We start from the raw sequence: 22,027 nt of genomic DNA, 5'->3' as shown, positions 1-22,027 counted from the left end.
AGAGATCTGAGTTGCCCTCAAGGCTTAATTTTCAGCTTTGCAAGGGTTGAAATTATTTTTCAGCCATAAGATGAGGCACAGAGCTGGAGCTGTGCTCTAGTTGGTGAGATTTGCCCTGGAACTCCTGTGGTTTATTTTTAAGATCAGTGCACAGGCTGTGCAAGCACAAGTAGAGGGAAGTCTGATCATTGTTAATAAACACAGACACATAGAAGGGGCATGATCTGATTGAACATTGTGTTTTTCTCTGAAAGTGTTATATCTACTGTGTGTGATCACAATTAACATTTAGTGTTCCTGAAGCAGAGAGAACTTAACAATTAAAAATCTTTTCTCTCACTCTGCCTCTGTCCATTTCTTTGCCATTTATTTGCCTTTTTTTTTTTTCTATTCTACCACAGTTTTTCCTTTTTCCTACTTAAAATCTCCTTCTCTGTGAAGTCTGATAGTGAGTAGTCCTGGCCGTGTCAACACGGTGGTTGCCACATTGGAAGCGTGCGCATGCATGCACACACACACGGACGCACGCGCACACACACGGAAAAGCCTCCCAAGATAACGGGCTGCAGCACATCTGTGGATCAGCCTGCAAATAAGCTGTGCTTCAGATGGCAACCAGCCACGCTGAAGCGGCAGCCCTGTTCACCGTAGGGAAACTCTTCAAAGTGCACAAACTTAAGTGCATGCATTAACGTGCGGCTGTGGCTCAGTCGTTTTTCTTCCTGATTAAAGCCTCTGTATAAGCATACATAGAGAACATAACTCACCCCTTTTTGAAAGAGAACTAAAAAACCCCCCAAAGACAACATGTGCTCTTATTGAGCCCTAACCCAAGCTGTAATTAAACAGAAATCCAAAATAAGATCTTTGCTTGGCAAAAAAGAACCTAATTCTTGCCATAAAACCTGGCAATACCATTAGGTTCAGATCAGTTGAAGTGAATGTACATGAAGAAACAGTGGTGCCCTTAGGGACTCTGCAAACCTGAATATTAGAAAATTCCCATCTGGTGATCAGCTTAAGAACCAAAGGAAGTGTAGAAATTTGCTGGCAAACTCTTCAAAACTGTTCTGTGTATTGAAAAGACATTAGCGGGGAGGCTATATTTTGCCTGATATTGTTTCTGTTACATCTGGTGTGAAAGCTTCGTACGAGGGAGTTCAGTGTCAAGACCATAATGTATTTCGGCGGGAAGGAGATTTCACCTCAAGTGAGGTTATATCTGAGGTAGAGTTTTGCACCTGGCTCAGTCCTGACGTTTAATTTGGTGAGCTGATCGTCCTGAGGACAAATCTGCTAAAACATGATGAGAGCTTCCTGTGTTGGGCTGGAGTCCTGTATTTGCTTGGGCCGGGTCTCACGACGCAGGTGCAGGCATCGGGGCTGCACTGGGCGTGTTCAAGCCGATGCAGGTGTTTTCTACAGTAGCAAATGTTTTCTTGATGTGCTGAAAAATGCAGCCTGTCATTTCAGCAGCCGTCTTCCTCAACAGTTTGGCAGGAGTTACAAGATTTTTGAGCAAGTTGGTTAGCTGAGGGCAGAGCGTTTTACTAGCCTTACCACCACAGCCAAACTTTCCAAATGCAGTGATCCCTTAACTGAGTGAGGCTTATTTGAGAGACTACAGAGTCTACAGAAAAGTTGTTCTTAAATCAGTGAGCCTCGGAGCAGCCTAACCCCTTTGCCGTTGTCTCAAGGTGTTGCACAGCACCTTTGAGCCAGCTGGCATCGTCTGCCTTTCCACCAGATCTTGCAGTGAATTGCTGCTGCCTGCTACATCTCATCAGATTTCAGTTCAGGTTTGCAAGAACTGCAACTGCTGTTTCTCCCAGTTTCTTTCCCTTGATGCTGCAGCAGAGCCCTGGGTTGCTGACTTTCTGAGAACAAGTGTAGGTCTCTTCTTTTTTCCTGTATGGGAGTGATTGTAACTTGAGAGAGATGGTTCTATTCACTTCATTTAAGAAAGCAATAAAGGTTCTTGAAGGAGAAATATAAAGGCATGTTTTACACAACACAAATTTAGTATAAATTGACATATTTTCCAGAAAATCTCACAGTGCTAAAATTGATGAGTTTATAGTATTTCAGGCAGTTGTATCTCCTGTTTTGTTTCAAGGACCCTCTGTTAGCTGTGCAAGAGACAGGAAAGCATCCAAAGAAAGCTTATAGTAGTAGGCAGCAGAGAATTTAGAAGAAGGCAATAGCTACCAAATTCAGCAATGTGTGAGGAATGTGTTTTATTTCCAGTGCCTTAGCATGTCCTTACAAGTTCTTGAAAACAGTGAAATTTAAGCACAGAATCTGATACTTCTGCTGAATTGGAGCTGAGCGCTCCAAATACAAGGGCAGCATCTGTCCATCTTAACTCCTGTACTGTACACTTATGGCAGGGAGTCTCTGCAAGGATGTAGTTGAAGGATTGGTCCAGGAAATCACGGTTGCCTTTGTATCTATAAGAAAACTGCCTGGTAGTTTGCATCTCAGCCAGGATTTTTAAGAAGTTGCAAATGGTAATAAATAATTTCCCTTGCAGAATAGGAAGTTAGATTTTGTTGATGCATTTTGCTGGGAGGAGTTCCTCTTTGCTAAGGGTAAGAGTTTTGTTTCTCACACTTTAAATGAGAAACATGAAAATGTCATTATAGTCAGAGCATGTATCCTGTCTTTTACACTAAGTTGCCCTCTGGTTTTCTAGATAGGTAGAGCATCTCTCACAAACAGCCAGAAGTTCGATATGTCCAGATTCAATTCTAGCTTGTGAGTACTCTCACTTGTTCTTTGCTCAGCTACAGCATAAATAATAGTGGCAGAATGTGCCTGTAATGTTCTGATGCTGCCTTTGATGAAATAGTTACTGAATGGGATATGAAAAAGCAATGTGAAACTGGCTACAGCCCGAGTTACTGCTTTGGAAACTTCTTACTATGTATTTCCATATAAATACATGCCAATCAATTACATTTTTATGGAGTTTCAAGTGAATTCCAAGTGAAGCCCTGGACGATGGGTGCTTTGGCAGGTCTCTGTTTGATCTAAGAGTCTTTCCATATAAATATTCAATGCTCTTCAAAGTGGAGTGGTTTTGGACCCCCAAGCACGTAGAATTTACTGCCTACCTCTGCGCTGAGGTCTGACCCAAACACAGCAGAATTTGAATTCCCTCCGTAAAATTGACTCCACTAGTTCTGCACATTATTCTCCCTGTCTCCCATTTAGCATGTTAGTCTGCTGACAGTAAAGTACACAGCACTTAGCAGCTGGTTTGTGGAACCATCAGTCAGGAAATTATATGATAAATAGGAGGTAGCCAGGTTTAGTGGCACTTTATTCTGCTTCAGCAGTTTTAGCCTGACTTTGGAAAAGTCATCATGTGGTTTTTCTTAAGGGTTGCAACAGGAGATGGCTACAGTGTAGTAACTTATTACAAATACACTTGAGTTACGATGTTCACCAGCTGTATTGCTCATGTGTAAATAATAAAGTGTGAGATGGATAATTATGTTGGGTTTTGATATGCAGCTCTGCTCCGGTCGGCACAGGGCTGATGGAGACAGCTCCCTGTGCCATGATGGAGTGCGGCTGTTTCCCACATGGAAACTGCAAACAAGATGCAACCAAGATATACAAAGGAGCTTAATGTGAGAGGACTCAAAAAGGTGTTCACGGAGATTTATATCCTATGTGTTAAATACAGCTTGGTGGTGCTCTGTACTGTGTAGGCCCCACAAAGGGGAATACCCTTTTTAGGTTGTTTAATACTAATTTTCCTTTTCCCAGATAGAGGAAGATAGATGATCGCATTCCAGGAGGGTTAAATGGTGTTTCACTGCATAAATATTGAGATTACATTTAATGGGTAGGTGCTCAGGCTGGGTGAGGGTGAGACAGTGAGGAGTCTTGGTGTCCTGAGCAGGAATTACCTGCCTTGGCCAGGCAGAGCCTGTCCTATCTGACATGAATAAGGGTGACGAAATCTCTGTGGTCTCACCTGTGCTCCCCAGGCTCACTCTTTGGAGACGCATAGGGGAGGGAAGGACTCGCCTGTGCATCTACAAGGGCGTGAGTGACTTCCTTCACTGAAAAAATGATGGCAGAGTTTTTACAGTAAAATGCCAGATACCAGCTTTAAAACCTCCTGCCTTTGGCTTACACTGCTGTAGTCAAATACCAGTGAAGTAGGTGACAGGGCAGGCACGGAGATGCGCTAAAACCTACTTCTCATGCCCCTTTTCCCCTTCTCCATCTTGGTGGCTGGTGAGGAATGTGTTTTGGGAGCTGGCAGCAAGCATCCTTCACTCGGATGATGACCGTGTGTTCATGGGGTACCTAGTCATCTGTGGCCCACCTTGACTCCTGTCGAAGGCCAGGAGTGCTCGGCGTGGGAAGTGAAGCTTGTAACAGATTGTGTGCCAAGGTCCAGTTGGTGCAGCAGAACTGGAATTAAAGCTACCGTGAATTTGAGCTCCCATCTCCCAGTAGTAAGCCACAATTATTTTTAATTTATGATGTCTAAGCCCTGAGTCAGTAAATGGCAGAAATGTTCTGTGGCTGATCACATGCTGGTGATGTTTCACAAAATCAAGCCATGAAACTGGACAGGCCATGCCAGATGTTTCCAGATTTTCCTGAAGTATTGGGAATATTTCCTCAGAATTTACGTGATTTCCCCTTCATCCCCTCCATTTACTCCCTCAGGGCCATGAGGTTTGCTCCTCTAGTTCTTTCTTCTCCTTCAAAACATAATAATAAAGCAACCAGACCATGGGGAAAAATACGTTTTTTTTTTTTAACCATCTCTAGTTGGCATGAGGAACTACTTTCACGGATAACGTAATCTACAAGGAAGATTACATTTTATTGAATAGGAAAGGCAGGAAATTCAAAGAAAAGATACCTTCAACAGTCAGCAGGCAAAACCAAGATAGGCTTAGTTTTATGGCCAGTTCATAATTAAAGTTTTCTTTCTAGAAGCATTTTAGTAAATCCATGGCATGACCTAATGTCTGTACTTCTCAGCTTTTGGTATTGGATAAACACATGACTTCACCCAAAGTGGCAATCGGGTAATAACTGGGCAGGATTGGTTTATTCCATGCTGCTGGAGATGCTCAGCATCTCATTTGAATTTTGTGCATTTCTGAGGCATCAGTGGGCAGCACGGTCAGCAATAACCTCCTTTAGGCACACAAGTCGCACCAGTGTGCTGGTGCGGAGAGCTGTGGTCTGTGTGCATTGTGTCTTCCAAAGCGGGGAGGCAATCCTGCTGAAAACCAGTACTGACTGGTGGGGAGCTGCAGGATGGGCTTGTGCTTGGCCCCTCAGAGCAGAGCTCCTGGGGGCAGTGGGGACACATTCCCCTTTTTGTCAGCCTCATCACCAGGCTCTCTGGAAACAGTGGGGAGCAGGAGCCCTGGCAGCTGCAAAACTCCCCATCCTGCAAAAGCCTTGGAGGAGATGGGGCAGGGAAGCTTACTGCAACCATGGGTTCCCAAGTCTCCAGCTGTGGGGACAAAGAAAGCATCCTTCATTTTTAAGAGCAGTATATGAAATGAGTCCCCTGTCCTCAGGCACATTCCTCTGCATGCGGCCGTTAGTTTGATGCAGTTAAGCATCTCCAGTACAACCTTTCCCAACTGCGTTTCCTTTTTAACTCTGATTTACTCCAGATAGTCATTTCTCAGCATGCTGCTTCAGTTTTGCTTTCTGTTGTAGGATTGTGTGTACCTCTCTGAGGATATACTTTTTATTGTATTGTATTCTCTGCTTAGGCTTTTCATCCTGGAATGATTTTTTTTTTCTTGTTTTAATGAAAGATAAATAAACCGGGAATGCTTATGAAAGGCTTGATGGTCCTTTTGATCTGACACTTCACATATGGGCACATAATTATTTATTAAAGACTTCTTTACGTCCCTTTCCATTTAAGCTATAAAAAGAGAATATTAAAATTAGTAAATACATATTCATACAAACACTGTGGGCCAAACTCTTCTCTCAGACAGACCTGACTGACTGCAGCAAGGAGGGAGAATGCGACCTGTAAGTCATAGTGCTGTTGACACATGCTTTTCAATATCTGTTCCATCTTTATTAATGTTATTTTTAAAGAGTTGTTGGAGATACTCAGATCCAGGAACCTCGCTTGTTTTTTCAGATCCGCCTCACCTCTTTCCAGCATTCCACCCTCCTGTACCAATTGATGCGAGACATCATGAGGGACGCTACCACTACGAACCATCTCCCATTCCTCCTCTGCATGTGTGAGTATTCAGTATTTCCCCTTGCTTCAACTGCTTGGAACAGGCAAGTATACAAACCTTTGCAATGCTTAAAGCCGTGCACCTGGAGCACTTTGCCAGTTTTGCTGGTTAGCAAGATTTACTTTTGGAAAGCATTGAGGTTATCTGCTCGTGAAGCAAAACCCAGGCTGGTGCCTGAGGAATTCCTGTTTTAATAGACAGCTGGCAAGTGTTACCTGTATGTTTTGCTGACATTTATTCTGTGTGCTGTCATTCTATAAATACTGAATTAAAAAGTGCTGAACCCTGTGAAATACAGCCAGACAAAACATGTATTTTGTCTGTATTAGGCTTGGGATTCTTCATAGCTAAAATTTCCTCTCATGCCAAAGGTGTTGTTTTTTTTTTCCAGTGACTGCTATGAAGCATAATGAAATTTTTGGTAAATCTTCATAGTCCCTGTTGTGTGCACGCACAGGCAATCGGTTGATTGATGGGAATGTCACCCAAACAAAATGGCAAATGTGATAGAGCGCATGGTTTTACACAAAGATAAAAGAAATGAATACCAGTGATAACGTGCATTAGAAAAGGGTGGTAGTGGTGAAATCCTGTAGAAATAAATATCTTATTCTATATGGGGAGATGGATATAATCATTGCAGAATAAAACGATTGTGTCCAGAAAACTGCTATATACCTTTAAAAATGGAGCTGAAAAGCAGGGCTTGTTACTTCAGTAAAAGGCTTGATATATACATTTAATCATATCTACTAATCACCTCTCATACGGAGAAACTACAAGAAGAAAAGCACAAGTAATACTTTGAAGAATAATGCTAGTTGTTTAGATGGCAGATTGCTTTGCTATGGCTATTAGTTACAGCTCTGTAATTACATATATGCAGAAGAAAAATGAAGTTGTTTTAAAACAAGTCCTCCTCTGTGAGCAGAATTAATTGATATTAACAATCCTAACTACATGCCCAAGTACACACACAATATTTTACTACAGTTTTTTTGGGTCAGTCTTCTATTACTGAATTGTAATTTCAGAGCAAATTTGCCTGGAGGTAAGTAATAAATCTGTGTTGCAGTCTTCTTGGGCATTAGAGGGAAAGTGGATGTTTATAGAAAGAGAGAGTACAGAAACTTGTGATTTATTCCTCTGAGTTCCTCTGATGCATCACTATTTACACCACAGTCAACCGTATCATAAAGTATACTCAAATACATGCTTAAATTTGCTGCTAAAAACCGTTGTAAGCTGAAGATGGCAGGCTCAGACAGAGTCATTACTTGGTCATCCTAGATTTTGCAGTGCAGTGAATATTCTGCCTGGATGTTTCTAGGAGCTGGGAGGAACGATTCTGCTCCTTCCGAAGCTAGTGGGGAATATGACTTTGTCTTCAGTGTGAGGCAGATGGGGTAGGGAGTCCCAGAAAGTGTTTTAACCTGCATCAGCAGAGGACTGTCACCCAAAACCTGGGTACTGCCTGTGAGCCTTCGTGGAGGCTTCTAGATGCTGTGCCATGTAGGACCGTGCCTGGCTGCGCTTGCTCTGCTGAGCCATCTCGGGAGCCTAAGCCCCATGAACCCAGCCTGTATTGTGACACTCTGCGCCCGTGGGAAGGGTTCTTTGGTGGGTAGACCACCGTTCCCCACTATGGCTGATAGTGGGAAATTGGGACTAGCAGCCTACACTGCTAAAAGTGCCAAGATTTCTGTAAGAGCCTCAAAAGACGTTGAAAATGCCTGCTTCATGCCTCATTTGGCATTCAGTGGTATTCCCCTCTGATGCTGAAATCAATGCCCTCTCTGCAGAAAGGTGCCGCATGCTGCATGCCGCGCACCCTCGCTCCCTGCTGTTCCCTGTGGTGTAGCGGTGATTCAGCTGGGCCCTGCAGAGGCTTGTTGGAGACGAGGAGATCTCAGCGTGATGTGATATGACTGCAGGCAGCTGCGTTTGAAATACACTGATACCAGCCCAAGCTTTCAACTCAAAATTTCCTTGATACTGGCTGTTTATTTTTCCATTAACTTCTGTTGATTCTTCTGCTCATTTTATTTGTGTCGCCACTGGAATGATGAGCTGTAGTGGACCCTTGGAGCCGCTGTGGTCGGTGTAATTAAATGTAAATAGACAATTAAGCAAAAAAAAAATCTGTCAGACTCCAACAGCTTCTTTGCAGATGTTAAGATTTGTCATGCTTTTGCAGTTTTCAGGAATACGTTTTAATGTATGTATGAGGTAGACACCCAGCAGTTTTCTTGCAAGTTTTACAGAGCCTGGTGTGAGTATCACTTAGGATTGTTAGATTTGGAGCCATTACTTGAACTGCTGTCCTAACACCAATTTAAAAAAAAAAAAAAAAAAAAGAACAACTGGGTCTGAGAAGTTATCTGAGAATTCTGAGAGAAAATGGTGAGAACATCAGTCAGGATACAAATGTTTACCCACAGCTTCATCAATGGTTTCATTGTATGAGTGGTTTTCTCCTCAGCTTCATAATACTATAAAATGTGTGTGTGTGTGAAATATGAATAAAAAAGGGCAAAAAATTGGCTTTGTTCCAGTTATCCTAGCTCCTAGAAATGTATTCCAGAACCTGTCAAGCCTTAGTGGAATTAGTTTACGTATAATACAAGTGAAGAAAAAATGTGGAGAGGGCCATGTCCACATGGTACCTACAATGTGTGCACATAATTTTGAACAATGGCGAAGTGAAAAAGAAAAAAGAAAGGAGGTATTTTTAAGGTGTTAGAGCGCTGTTATGTACTTGCAGCTCTAAAGATGTATATGTATTTTTATGTATAATTCTTGTATTTTAATTGCTGATGGGCAGAACTGTTGTGTCCCAAATTTCGGCCTGGAGCCACATTTTATAATTTGAGTTATAAACCCCTAAAATAAAGGTTTATGTTTATGATGGAATTGCTGACAGATGCTTATGTATAGCAGGACTAGCAGGCATTGCTGTAATTATGCTATCGTATCCTATCATTAAAGATTTCAATTGAAAGAGGTTTATAAATTGCTCTTCCTCTTAGATAAACCACCCTACATTAAGGCATCAACGATATGGTGCAGAATTAAATTAAAATCTCATAAAATGAAATATGTTCTGTATTAGCTGTTTGACACTTAATTTGCCTCTGAATGAGTAGAGGAAATCACAAATTAACCTGCCTTTGTTTTTCCAGCCATGGCTTATTAGGTGTTAGAACAACTGCAATTACAGCCCAATAATAACCCCCAACCCTTATGAATATGTACTGAGATGTGTCACTTTGTGTTACCAAAACCTGTTTGTTAGGACTGTGTAGTTATCCTAGAATTTCTACAGTATATCTTCAGTTTATACTTCAGGGAAGATGTATGAAACTTAAATTGTTCTTTAGTGGCAACGTATGAACAGTGTAATTGGAGCTGAAGCTTGTGTTTTCCTTTGTTTTTTCAAATTCAAGGCATGACTCTTAGTTTAAAAAAAATATTCCAGTAAACTGTAATTCAGTTTTGCTACTTTTCATTGAACTAGCAAGTTAAAATACTTGTCATCTTATGATTAAAACATACCAAAAGAAGCATGGCTTTAGTAATCCCACCTCTTGCTTTGTTTTTCTTTGTTGTTGTTTTTGTCTAGCTCTTTCTTAATTTTCAAAATTGATTTCCTAATGTAAAGTTCTGAAGGAGAAGCTGAAGCTAAACTGTGTTTTGGTCCTTGACGTTTGCTAGGCCATCAAATAGAGTGTGATGCCTTCTCCACTCCTTGAATCAGCAGTGATTCAAAATCATGCTACTGATGAGGGTATTTATTTGAACATAAACTAGTACTTTAAGCATGCTGGTTTTTTTTACTCTTTAAGAACCAAGTCATACTGTTGGCTATTTCTTCCAGTTGCCTGATGTCTTTTTTGATGTTGGCTGTGTTGAAATGAGACTTGTTAGCAGTGAGTAGAGGAAGAATAAAAGTGTCTTGACTATTTTTATGAAAGTGCAAGTGTAAATAATTTTATAGTCTCACATTTTTTAAAATGAGACTTATTTAGGATGAGAGTTTTTATTAATTAATTAAAAAAAAAAAAAGAGCTCATAAGACAGAGCCAGACTTCTACTGATGGATTTAACTGCAGCAATTTAGGAAGCTACCATTCTTGGTCATTCATTCATTCCCACACCTTTACCAAGTTCCATTAATAGGTTGCTCCCAGTCTGCTTCATTTCAAAGTTGGGTTGGATGGCCTTTGAAGGTGATCTAACCTGGTATTTCCAGGTGCTGTTAATGTGACTGTGAAGGACACAGACTCCTGCAGAGGTGGGGTAGGGGACAACTGCTAGGTGTCAATATCAGGAATGGCTCCAGGGTGGTGGCCTGTGTACGTCTCAGAGCGGTTAATGCATGTGTTGGAGGAGGATAGTAGAAAATTAAAGTTTCAGGGCTGAATTACTACCAGATACACCATGCACGTTCCAAACCATTCATCCATTTGGTCTCCGACTCTTTCTGTTGCCATCTCCTTTTACGTTAGCCCTGGTCTGGGAGTAAGGGAGTGTGAGCAGATAAATCTAAGGGAAGGTGCACTGATGTTACCCCTACCCTCCCTCGCAAGGAAGAAGCTGCAAGGTAAAGCTGCTGTCTTGTGGCTTCCTAGGATCAACGGTACTCCAAGCTCCGTTGTTTGTAACTACTGATTGAGGCTAGAGGCATCTGAGTTTGGCAGTCTCACACCCTGAATCATAGAATCATAGAATCATAGAATGGTTAGGGTTGGAAGGGACCTTCAAAGGTCATCTAGTCCAACCCCCCTGCAAGGAGCAGGGACATCCCTGACTAGGTCAGGTTGCTCAGAGCCTCATCCAGCCTGGCCTTGAATGTTTCCAGGGATGGGGCCTCCACCACCTTTCTGGGCAACCTGTTCAAGTGTTCTATAACTCGCATCGTAAAAAATTTTTTCCTAATTTCTAATCTAAATCTACCCCCCTCTATTTTAAAACCATTACCTCTCATCCTATCGCAACAGGCCCTATTAAACAGCCTTTCCCCATCTTTCTTGTAGGCCCCCTTGAGGTACTGGAAGACCGCTATCAGGTCTCCCCGGAGCCTCCTCTTCTGCAGGCTGAACAGCCCCAACTCTCTCAGCCTGTCCACACAGGAAAGGTGCTCCAGCCCTTTTATCATCTTCGTGGCCCTCCTCTGGACCTTCTCCAACTGGTCCATGTCCTTCTTGTGTTGGGGGCTCCAGAACTGGACACAGTACTCCAGGTGGGGTCTCACCAGGGCAGAGTAGAGGGGGAGAATCACCTCCCTTGACCTGCTGGCCACACTTCTCTTGATGCAGCCCAGGATGCGGTTGGCCTTCTGGGCCGCAAGGGCGCATTGCCTGCTCATGTTAAGCTTCTCATCCACCAGCACTCCCAAGTCCTTCTCCTCAGGGCTGCTCTCAATCCATTTCCCGCCCAGCCTGTATTTGTGCCTGGGATTGCCATGACCCAGGTGCAGGACCTTGCACTTGGCCTGGTTGAACTTCATGAGGTTGGCACGGGCCCACCTCTCCAGCCTGTCAAGGTCCCTCTGGATGGCATCCCTCCCTTCCAGCGTGTCGACGGCACCACACAACTTGGTGTCGTCGGCGAACTTGCTGAGGGTGCACTCTATCCCACTGTCCATGTCGCCGACAAAGATGTTGAACAGGGCCGGGCCCAGCACGGACCCCTGACGGCCACTCGTGACCGGTCTCCACATGGACATTGAGCCGTTGACCACCACTCTCTGAGTGCGGCCATCCAGCCAACTCCTTATCCACCGAGTGGTCCGTCCATCAAACCCATGTCTTGCGGGACAGTGTCAAAAGCTTTGCACAAGTCCAGGTAGATGATGTCAGTTGCTCGTCCCTTGTCCACCAATGCCGTCACCCCGTCATAGAAGGCCACCAAATTGGTCAGGCATGATCTGCCCTTGGTGAAGCCATGTTGGCTGTCACCAACCACCTCCTTGCTCTCCATGTGCCTTAGCATGGTTTCCAGGAGAATCTGCTCCATGACCTTGCCAGGCACAGAGGTGAGGCTGACCGGCCTGTAGTTACCTGGGTCTTCCTTATTCCCCTTTTTAAAAATGGGGGTTATGTTCCCTCTCTTCCAGTCATCGGGGGCCTCACCAGACCACCATGACTTCTCAAATACGATAGCCAGTGGCTTGGCAACTTCATCCGCCAGTTCCCTCAGGACCCGCGGATGGATCTCATCAGGACCCATGGACTTGTGCACCTTCAGGTTCCTTAGATGATCCCGAACCTGCTCTTCGAGTACAATGGGCAGTTCTTCATTCTCGCAGTCCCTGCTTGCGCCTTCTACAGCTTGGGCGGTGGGACAGGAACTCTTGTCGGTGAAGACTGAGGCAAAAAAGTCATTGAGAACCTCAGCCTTCTCCATGTCCTGGGTAACCAGGACACCAGTTCCCTTCTGGAGGGGGCCTACATTTTCCCTGGACTTTCTTTTGTCCCCTACGTACCTATAAAAGCTCTTCCTGTTACATTTTATATCCCTGGCCAGATTCAGTTCTGCCAGGGCTTTGGCCTTCCTTACCTTATCCCTGGCCACTCGTGCAGCCTCTTTGTAGTCCTCCCAGGCTACCTGTCCCCACTTCCACCCTCTATATTGCTTCCTTTTTCACTTTCAGTTGGTCCAGGAGCTCCTTGCTCATCCACGCCGGCCTCCTGGCCTTTTTGCCCAACTTGTTTTTCATCGGGATGCACCTCTGCTGAGCTTGGAGGAGGTGCTCCTTGAATATGGACCAACTTTCCTGGGCCCCTCTTCCCTCCAGGGCCACCTCCCATGGCACTTGGCCCATCAGGTCCCTGAAGAGGCCGAAGTCTGCCTTCCTGAAGTCTAGGGCAGAGAGCTTGCCATGTATTTTCCTTGCTGCCCCGTGGATCTTGAACTCCACCATGTCATGGTCGTTGCAGCCAAGGCTGTCCTTTAGTTTCACATCCCCGACCAGTCCCTCCCTGTTGGTGAGCACAAGGTCGAGCATGGCACCCCACCTTGAAGTGGTGTACATGCAGATGATTAATGCACGTGCCTAACACGAATGCCTTGAACAGGTATTTTGAACTGTGTGAATGTGCCGGTACTAAGGCAAAGCACATGTTCTGCTTGCAGTCAGCTTCAAGTTGATAAAAAGAGAGTCCAATTCTTAGATAAGTAATTTCATATCTAATTTATGCAGACATCAGTTACAAAAGGGTGGAAAGGAAAGGAACGTCAGGCCCAGATGCTCAGCTTTCATCAGCCTCTGATTTTAGACTATGCAGTACAATGGGGGATGTCCAGACGTGAGAAGATTAAAGTGTTGGCTCCACAAGATATCCTTGATGATGAGAGAAACTGCTTGCCATACGTTTGATAGGATGTTTTGGCTTTTCCAGACCTATAACTGGTATTTTGATTTTTCCTTTGTGCTTTTATTCCTAAGCTCTTATTACTTTTAAAAATCTTAATGTTTAAACCTCTTAAATCTTTTACCTGCTGCTTGACCTCCATCTACCTCTAAGCTGGAGACTTGGCAAGGAGTCTGTCACCTTGTCAGAACATTCATTGATCCTTTCATGGTGTGAAGGAGAGCCCCACCCAGTGTGAAAAATGTAATTTGTTTAATTGGCTTTGATTACTTTAAGACTTGGAACACTTTTTATGGTTTATCCAGGAGCTATCAAAGAAGGAAGAATGGGAAGCTCTTGGGACATGAAAAGATGAAGCTTTCCAAAATCATCCATGAGAATATTTCCTGGAAGCAGGGAGAAATCTTGTATTAAATGGGAGGCACCCAAAGAAACCTCTCTCTGGAAGAGAAGTGCAGCATCGAGAATGAGCAGTTGCTAATAGCCTGGAGGATTTTTATAACAAGTCTCTGAGAAGGAGGCAGCATGGTCTGGTGACTCTCCAAGGTTACTCAGAGTTGATTATATCATAGAATCATTTAGATTGGAAAAGACCTTTAAGATCATTGAGACTAACCGTAAATATGTGTGTTGTAGGCTCTGGAAGCAACCTGTATGCCTCTTTTTCTTAGGGGCAGAGTAGCACGGCGAAATGGTAAGTAGTATCATTTTACTTCACAGAAGCCAGATCCCTGCACATAACTTCAGCAGATAGTTTTCATTCAGTGCCAGGCTTTTTACAAAGCAGGGAAGAAGAAGCCTGAGTCTAGACCAGAACTGCGATCTCTCACTCAGTATGTAGTGTTGCATCATTTAACATAGTGAATCAGTGTTTTGTTTAGCTGTTGGTACTTGTTTAGTAATATTTACCTTAAGACTTGCAGATCATAAATTTTCCTTTGCAAGCACAGTTGCAGAGCAGCTTCAGAATCAGACTGTGTTTTTAAGAACTATCTGAAACTGGGAAAAATTTGGAAAGCAAATTATTGGTGGCATATATTGAATTGCAGAAAAAAACCCCCTGTGATTCTTTTAATTTTTTTATTCCGAGACACTCGAAAAGAAAAAAAATAGTAGGTAAAAATGTAGGTACAATAGGTAAATATTTTTGAATGTAGCTGTTTTACGTAGGTTTAGTTATGTGGATTTGTTTAGGTAAGATGTAGTCGAAAGTTTCTGCACATTCAACTCAGCTCTTGTGTTTCTCACAGATTTGTTCCCTTCCTACAAGGAAGAGTATCTTATTTAAAAGTTCGTTTCTGCTGGCACATAACTTCTAGATCAAATAAGGATTCACTGCTAAAAATCATCCCCATTTTTAGCAAGCATGCTTACATGTAAGTCAACAGAATTGCCTCTGAGCACACCAGATTACATTTGGTTCACATCATTCATCTGTTTCTATGGCGGATAATACTTTGTGACATAATCATTTTCTCTGGAGTAGCTAATTGTAATGCCAAGGAACTACAGATTTGTAAAGGAGAAACAATAGCAGCAGATAAATATTGCCTTAACAGAGGCTCTTTGTTCTTCTCGTACAGCCAGCTTGATTTTTGGGGTGGTTGGGGAGCTACAGCAATTGAAAGAAGAGGAAAATTTTGATGAGGTTCTTAATGTAGAAGGAAAAGCTTGTAAAAAGCAATGGTTTGGTTTGTTAAAAATCTTTTGGTAGAAACTTCCCTCAAATCTTCCATTCATTATTTTATGTTGAGGAAAGCACTCGAGAGGCAGCAACCCCCAGCTTTAATGAGAAAGGCATGCTTCCTCCGGCTGGCTGCTGGCTGACCACCTCTCACCATACAGTCACTCGGCAGCAGCAACAACTTGCAGGGCAACGTCCCAGGGCGGTGCAGAGGGGGGAAAAAGAGGAGGAAGCTCTCGGTGGTCCTCAGGAATGCTCCTCTGTTGGTCTAAAGGGAATCAGCTGCCTGAGCCCCACCTGAGAGGCAGGGTGGCGCAAGTTCATCTGGTGGGTCCCAGTCCAGTGGAAGGGATTCTTAAAGAAGTTTGTATGGATTATGTTGTTGCAGAGAAATCATTCCTGGGTTCATCAGCAGTAAAGTATCTATCGGCACTAGACAGCACTGCCACTTAGCTGATTTGCCCCATCTGGGAGGTTAACGGTACTGAGACGAATTCTCAGCTGCCAGTGCGAAATGGTTCCCTAAGGTGGGCTTTCAAACCAGCATGAATTAAGAGATGATGGAAGCAAAATGAATGGCCAGCAAAGCTGTGCCTCGGGACACCATGTTGCATGCAACATTTTTCTGTAGACTGAGGAATGACTAGGCATGACTTCGAACTTTTGGGGTGCTCCCTGTGTGCGGATATTTATACAGGTGTGCATATTTGTGTGTGTGTGTACATGCATCCTTTTTACATAATAGGGTGAATATCTTTCCTTGCATTTATCATGGACTAAGTAATTCTAGATCTTTACTTATAAAACTAATGGAAGGAGCTACACAGAGTCTGAGAAAGATGGCAAATTAGAGGGAAAATGTGAACAAAACAAGTAGGAAAAATATTCGTGGGTAAAAACATTGAGAACATGTGGATTGTTACCTTAATTTAACATTTAACCAAACATACATAGAATAGCTGCAATGCTAGAGTTCTGCTGCTTGAAATTTCTATTATCTCATTCTGTTATCAGCTGCAAAGAATGCAAGCTCTAAATATAGTGCACATTCAGAGGCTCTGAGCCTGTGGTTTCTTGGACAAAATTCCTGTGTTCTTTGTGCTGTAGTCAGCAGTATTAGTCGAGTGAGCAGATATTGACTGTGGTATTCACGTGCAGTGAACCAGAAGCAAGCCAACTCTATAGAGGCTGCTGTCAAACTTGTTGCAGTGGCCTGTGAGGTACTGGAGTGTGACAGACTCCTTTTTTTTTCAGCACAATTCTTCCACTCATGTTAAATCTTGCTTCAAAGAGAACTGAAATGTTACAGTCTTCGTGTTCTTTCTTTCTCTTTTTTTTATTGCTTTCTTTTTTTGAAGTGTACTAGTGAGATTTCTGTGTTGTGAATTGGAAGTCCTGAAAGTGAGAGTAGGTATAAACTAGAAGTGTGAGCAGTGAGTGCATCTGCAGTGCAGGAGCACAGAGCATCTTCATCTTACATTCACACAATCTTTCCCTGACTTAGAGTCTCTCCTCCCGCAACAAAAACATAATGTTCGATAGTCTTAAAGCGTGGATTTAATTTAGTTCAGACTTTTTTTTAACAAAGGAAGAAAAAAAATAAGTTAAGTAACACTTTGTTTCCCTTTTTGTCAACTCTTACTCAACCCACTGTATTAAATGTATATATGTCTATGTTTGTTTATGTATTTGTAACAAAAAGCAGTCTCTCCAGCTGGTGTTGGCTGTGCTTCTGAGATGTAGGAGACTAACTAGCTATTCCTTGCATATTCTCTATTATATGATGCTAAGAAAAAAAAAGACAAGACCCTAATTCCACCCAAAGGAATGTGCTCAATGGGTGTTTTATCTGTGTGCCTCAGGGTAGGCTGGGCCAACATTTGCGGCTGATGTTATCGATTAATAGAGGAAATGATTTAAAGAAAAATGTTATGCTGTTTGATTTTTTGCTCTTAGGATGCTTTACATGACCAAGAAAGGACTTGGGACCTTATTTTAGAAGTAGCTTTTCATTGAAGCTGGGCCCTATGAAGTTGCCACTAAAGACCAGGCAAGAACGTATTGCTTAGTCCCTTCCAGCCCTGAATGTGTAGATCTGAACCTGCAATAGATTATGACTGCATTTATAGTCAATTTTAAAGGAGTCTTGGTAATTTTCTGAGAGCCCACAGAGGTTGGACACAGAGGCAAAACATTTCATAAGCCAGGAATACAAAGCTTCTGAAGGAACAAACTGACCTATCGTCTTCTTGAAAGCATTATTTCTGAGGTGCTGTGACCAGTGGAGTTAAGGATCAACAGAAAATTAGGGAGGATTTTGCAAGAGGGAGAATTTCTAAACATATCAGATTTAAGTGGTTATCTCTTTAAAGATACACATCTTTCAGTCCTATATCTCCTGCTGAAATTCAGCCTAGATTTATCATGCCTTTTCCACTGGCCTGTGGAAGAAAAGATTGATAGTCTAGTCCAGTTTGTAGAGGCCACCAATGCAAATAGCCCCATTTAACAACACTGTAGACAGATTTGGCGGGGAGGGCAGGAGCTGAATGACCAGGGGCAGTCAGGTGCTCTCTGCTTTGCCCTGGAAGATCACTATCAGCGTACATCATCAAGACAGTACTAAAAAAGCTTGTGTAGCTGCCTCTGTCTTGGTTTGCTGTGCTCAGTTCCTCAGATGTCAGGCTTCCATCCTGGCACCGTTTCTGGGAATTCTGTTTCTGGTCCTGTGATTAGACTGAATTGCAGAGGTGCTGAGGGAGCCATTGTGTAGGTCATCCTGCTGGTGCAGATGTGTCCCAAGTTGGCCAGTTTGTTTCCCTTGGGGTTTTTATTTGCATGCCTAGCTACCTACTGCATTTGGGGAACTAATAATGCTTCCAGCATGTCGACAATGCATTTACCTCAGTCTTCAAAACTGAATTTACTACTTCTCTAAAAAATGTGCGGCCAGAACATTAATTTGCTTTACACTCAGTGCTTGTTTCTCATGTGTTTTCCCCTACAGTCACATTAGAAGTGGTGTTCCCACTCATTTCTGGTTCTTGAGGCTGTTTGAAGTTACAACTTTGCCCAAGAAATGCTTTTTTTAACTCCAGTTTTGCATGCAAATAGAGGAAGAACAGCAGTGTGAAGCCTTTATCTCTTCTTTCTTCTGATGGCTGTGGTGTTCCAGCCATTATATATTCACCATTTGTGAGTTCTGACTTGTGTGGATTACGTAGCATCACAATGGCTTTCAGTGTCTGCAGGATCAAATAAAGAAGCTGGCCTGAGTGAGACAAAACTTCTTAGCCCAACATGAGAACTGGGTGTTTTCCCACTCTGATTTGGTTGCACCCCAGCCAGCTCCCGCACTTGGACCTTCATTAATGACAGAGAAAATATGAGAAGTGATTGTTAGCAGAATATCTTTCTTCCCCTCTCTTAACTTAGCAGCATTCACCTTTGATATAAGCTGTGCTTTGTATACCTGTAAATCCTACTGGATGGATATTGGTGCTGGTCCCTGGCTCACCTGCTATTTGTGGTGGTGCTTGGAGGATGCCAGAAGCTTGGAAGACATTATGTTTTCATAGGATCGCTCCTTGACTCACAGTTCTGAGTACAGCATACATGTATACCCTCCATCTGGTACTGTCACTGAGGTGCACTTTCAAAATGGTTTTTCTTCCCCAAATACTGGATTTGTCGAGGGGGAGGGCATTTCATAAAATAATCTGTGTATTTTATATAGAAATTTATATACATAAATACAGAAATATCTGTATATTTGCACAATTATTTTTTTTTCTGCTGCAAGTAGTATTGTAAGGTGAGAAATTCTAGCCGGTACTCTCTGTGTGCAGTAATAGTCATTGATCCTTGTGAGTATAAATTTTGGGCTGTCTGCTAATGTTAGGATAGAGATGTGAAGCAAATCCAGCCATACCTCAACAGAAATGATTAATGTTGAACCTTCATGTCACTGTTTCTGTCAGGATTGTAGTCCTTTAAAGTTAGAATTTTAGTCAAATGTTACCTTCACAACCAAATTTAGGTAGCAAGTGCAATAGGAGGGACATTCAGTCACTGAGTTTGTCTTTTGTCATTGCCATCTTGCTTTTGTTAAAAAGTTGAGATTTTATTTTAGCATATAAAATTAGAATTGAAGAAAAGCTTTCTCTCTTCCCCTAAATCTCAGTTTTGTAATATTGTGGACATGACTTACAGTAGGCACTGGAAATGAAAGCTGAGGAGTTTGTTTTGCTTTGGTTTTGAACTTGCAAAAAGAGTGTTTCTTGGCATCACGGAACAGACACTGAGCAGAGTGTTCATTTGAGGTAACATGAGAGGCTTTCTGGGTGCTTTGCCAGGAGCAGGAGCACCTGCCTTAGCAAGAGGAAGGAGTTAAGGGAAGAAGAGAAGCTGAAATTTGCTCAAACAATAGTGAGTGAGCATGGTATTCTCCAGTGTGATGTAGGGAGGGCTTAGAAAAATCATCAGTGAATGAGTGAAATTAGAAGAGAGGTATTTAAGTACCGAAAGTGCTAAAAAGCTTCTTTCTCTAAAAATTTTAAACCACTAAATCATGGGAGTAAAAACCCATTAGATGAAAATACTGGTTTTTGAGAGAACAGAGTATTTGTGAAATTCATGTATCAAAGTTCCTATTTCAAAATATTTCATATATCAAAATTCATATTTCAAAGTTTGATTTTCCTGTCACGGGTCATACCCATCACAAGAAGAACTTTCCAGGAACACTACATGAGTTTTGTTGAGATTTCAGACCAGCCTCAAGCTCTTCTTTCTGGGAGGTTATCCTCCAGGTGGATGCAGTAATCTGGCCCTCGTGCTGTGGGGATCCCAATTAGCAATGCCGTTTTTCCACCGAGAGTATTGCTGCACACAGGCAGGAGTGCTCTTCGCATGCAGGCTGCATCCTTTTCTGATCTGTGGTCAGTAGAGAGGTGAATCAGGACTAATTGTAGAAACCATTTCAGCTTTCTTAGATTTGTGCCATTTGGGTGTTTTTCTTCTTCTCCCAGTCATACGTACACGTATGTATAAGCACTTTCTCTGTTGGGCATAATGACTTCAAGGGCTTTTTTTAAAGACCTTCAGGCATTTTCTGAGTGGTTTTGAACCAGTGCACCATTCACCGATGTATTGCTTGTGTAGAGGTCGTCTTTGATGAAGTTTTTGTCATATGCACCCACTGAAGTTTCAGTGTATTCAAGCATTAGAAAAGCCACTATTTGAGCGTCTTTGTTTTCTTTGTTGAGCTGTTTATTTTGCTTTCTTCCCACACAGTTCCCTGGCCTCACTCTGACAACTGCTTTTCTGCATGAATTACATTCCTCGGGGCCGCAAGTCTCCTAATTCTTCCAGTCGATTTGATTCCTGCCTGTGTGATTAGTCCTCTGCTCCAACACACAGTTGGTCTTTGCCAAGCAAACTGCTTGCTAAGTGGCTTTAACATGATGACCTAACTACATTTTTTAACCTCATTAGTGTGTAGGGCACTGCTTCATTCCAGCCTAATAACATGGCCGCTATTGAATCATCACTTGCTCTAAAACAGGTTACAAAAAGGTTACCTGAGTTGTCTGGTTTTCTTTTCGTACGACTGTGCTTTTGCTGGATAACAGCTTCTTTGGGCACATGTCCAGGTTTAGCATGTAAGTTGCTTTTTGAAGGGAGACCCATCAAGTCTGCTCAGGTAGATTTGCAGTGCTGAGAAATTTCATATTTTTATATTCAGAAAGAAACTCGGCACCTATTTGGAAATAGCGACTCTAAGTAATAAAACCAGTAAGAACATGTGGTTTGGGGAGAAAAGGGGAAGAGGGTTTGGGGGAGCTGGTAGAATTTTTCTGCTTGTTTTGGCTTTAGCATTACAAAGATCTCATCCTCACCAGTTTAAATACAGATTCTCACCGTAACACTGGACTTAGAGCTATGCGGGCACAGACTGCATTGGTTCACTTTGTCTCATGAGATAAATTTTTAGCTGAACGTATCATCACTGAAATTTAGATCTCAGTTGCAATTGCTCATAAACTCCAATGGAAAAGATACTTCAGAGCTTCCAAATGTTGTAAAGGCAGTAAAAAAAAAAAAGTTTCCTAAGAAGACAGCGTCACCGGGGAGCTGGGGGAAGAAAGGAGGCACTGGGTTGCATGCCACTTGTGATGGTGCATTTGTGCAGCTGCATAGCACAGCCACTCAGAGGGTGAGACTTCATGATTAATGGTGTTTATTCTTGACAGAAGCCTCCTTTATTTATCTGCAATACAGTTTAGTGATTTTATCAGTCACCTGAATGAAAAATATTCAGTCATACCAATATTGCAGTGTAAATTGAGTAGAGTCACTTTTTATTATATCTTTCAGCCTTATCATCTGCACAGTAATTTTCTAGCAGGGGTTTGATATAGAAAGGCTGGATTTAGCTGTACTTGACACAAAGCCTCTTCAATTTCCCCTAAAAGTTCAGGCTACTCTTAGAAATGTGTATAAATATATATATATATAAAAAACCCTCTTATCCAAGCAATTTCAGGATTTGAAAGAATAAAGATAAAATGTGCAAACCTGGATGTGAGAAATGTTGTTCATACAAAAACATCTAATAGCTCTGAAGCCACTGGTGAAATGCACTTTAGTGTTGAAGCTTGTGGCTTAGTGCAGTTCTTTTTGCATGGTTACGTAGTCTGACTTTC

The 22,027-nt window shown here is 42.5% G+C and overlaps 1 protein-coding gene across 2 annotated transcripts in view; it reads left to right on the top strand.

Annotated features, from left to right (window-relative positions):
- Positions 1 to 22,027, top strand: part of GLI3 (GLI family zinc finger 3) — a 195,821-nt gene that overhangs the window by 91,367 nt on the left and 82,427 nt on the right. For both annotated transcript variants that reach the window (XM_086743036.1, XM_086743035.1), the window contains exon 3: positions 6,155 to 6,260. In XM_086743036.1, coding sequence (XP_086599162.1) covers positions 6,155 to 6,260 — 106 coding nt within the window. The remainder of the gene's footprint in view (positions 1 to 6,154; positions 6,261 to 22,027) is intronic.

This window comes from Chlamydotis macqueenii, chromosome 2, assembly GCF_036417535.1.
Source record: "Chlamydotis macqueenii isolate bChlMac1 chromosome 2, bChlMac1.mat, whole genome shotgun sequence".
NCBI classification, from domain to species: Eukaryota; Metazoa; Chordata; class Aves; order Otidiformes; family Otididae; genus Chlamydotis; species Chlamydotis macqueenii.
The sequence above is the reverse complement of the archived record's forward strand: the minus strand, read 5'-3'. Positions and strand labels throughout refer to the sequence as shown.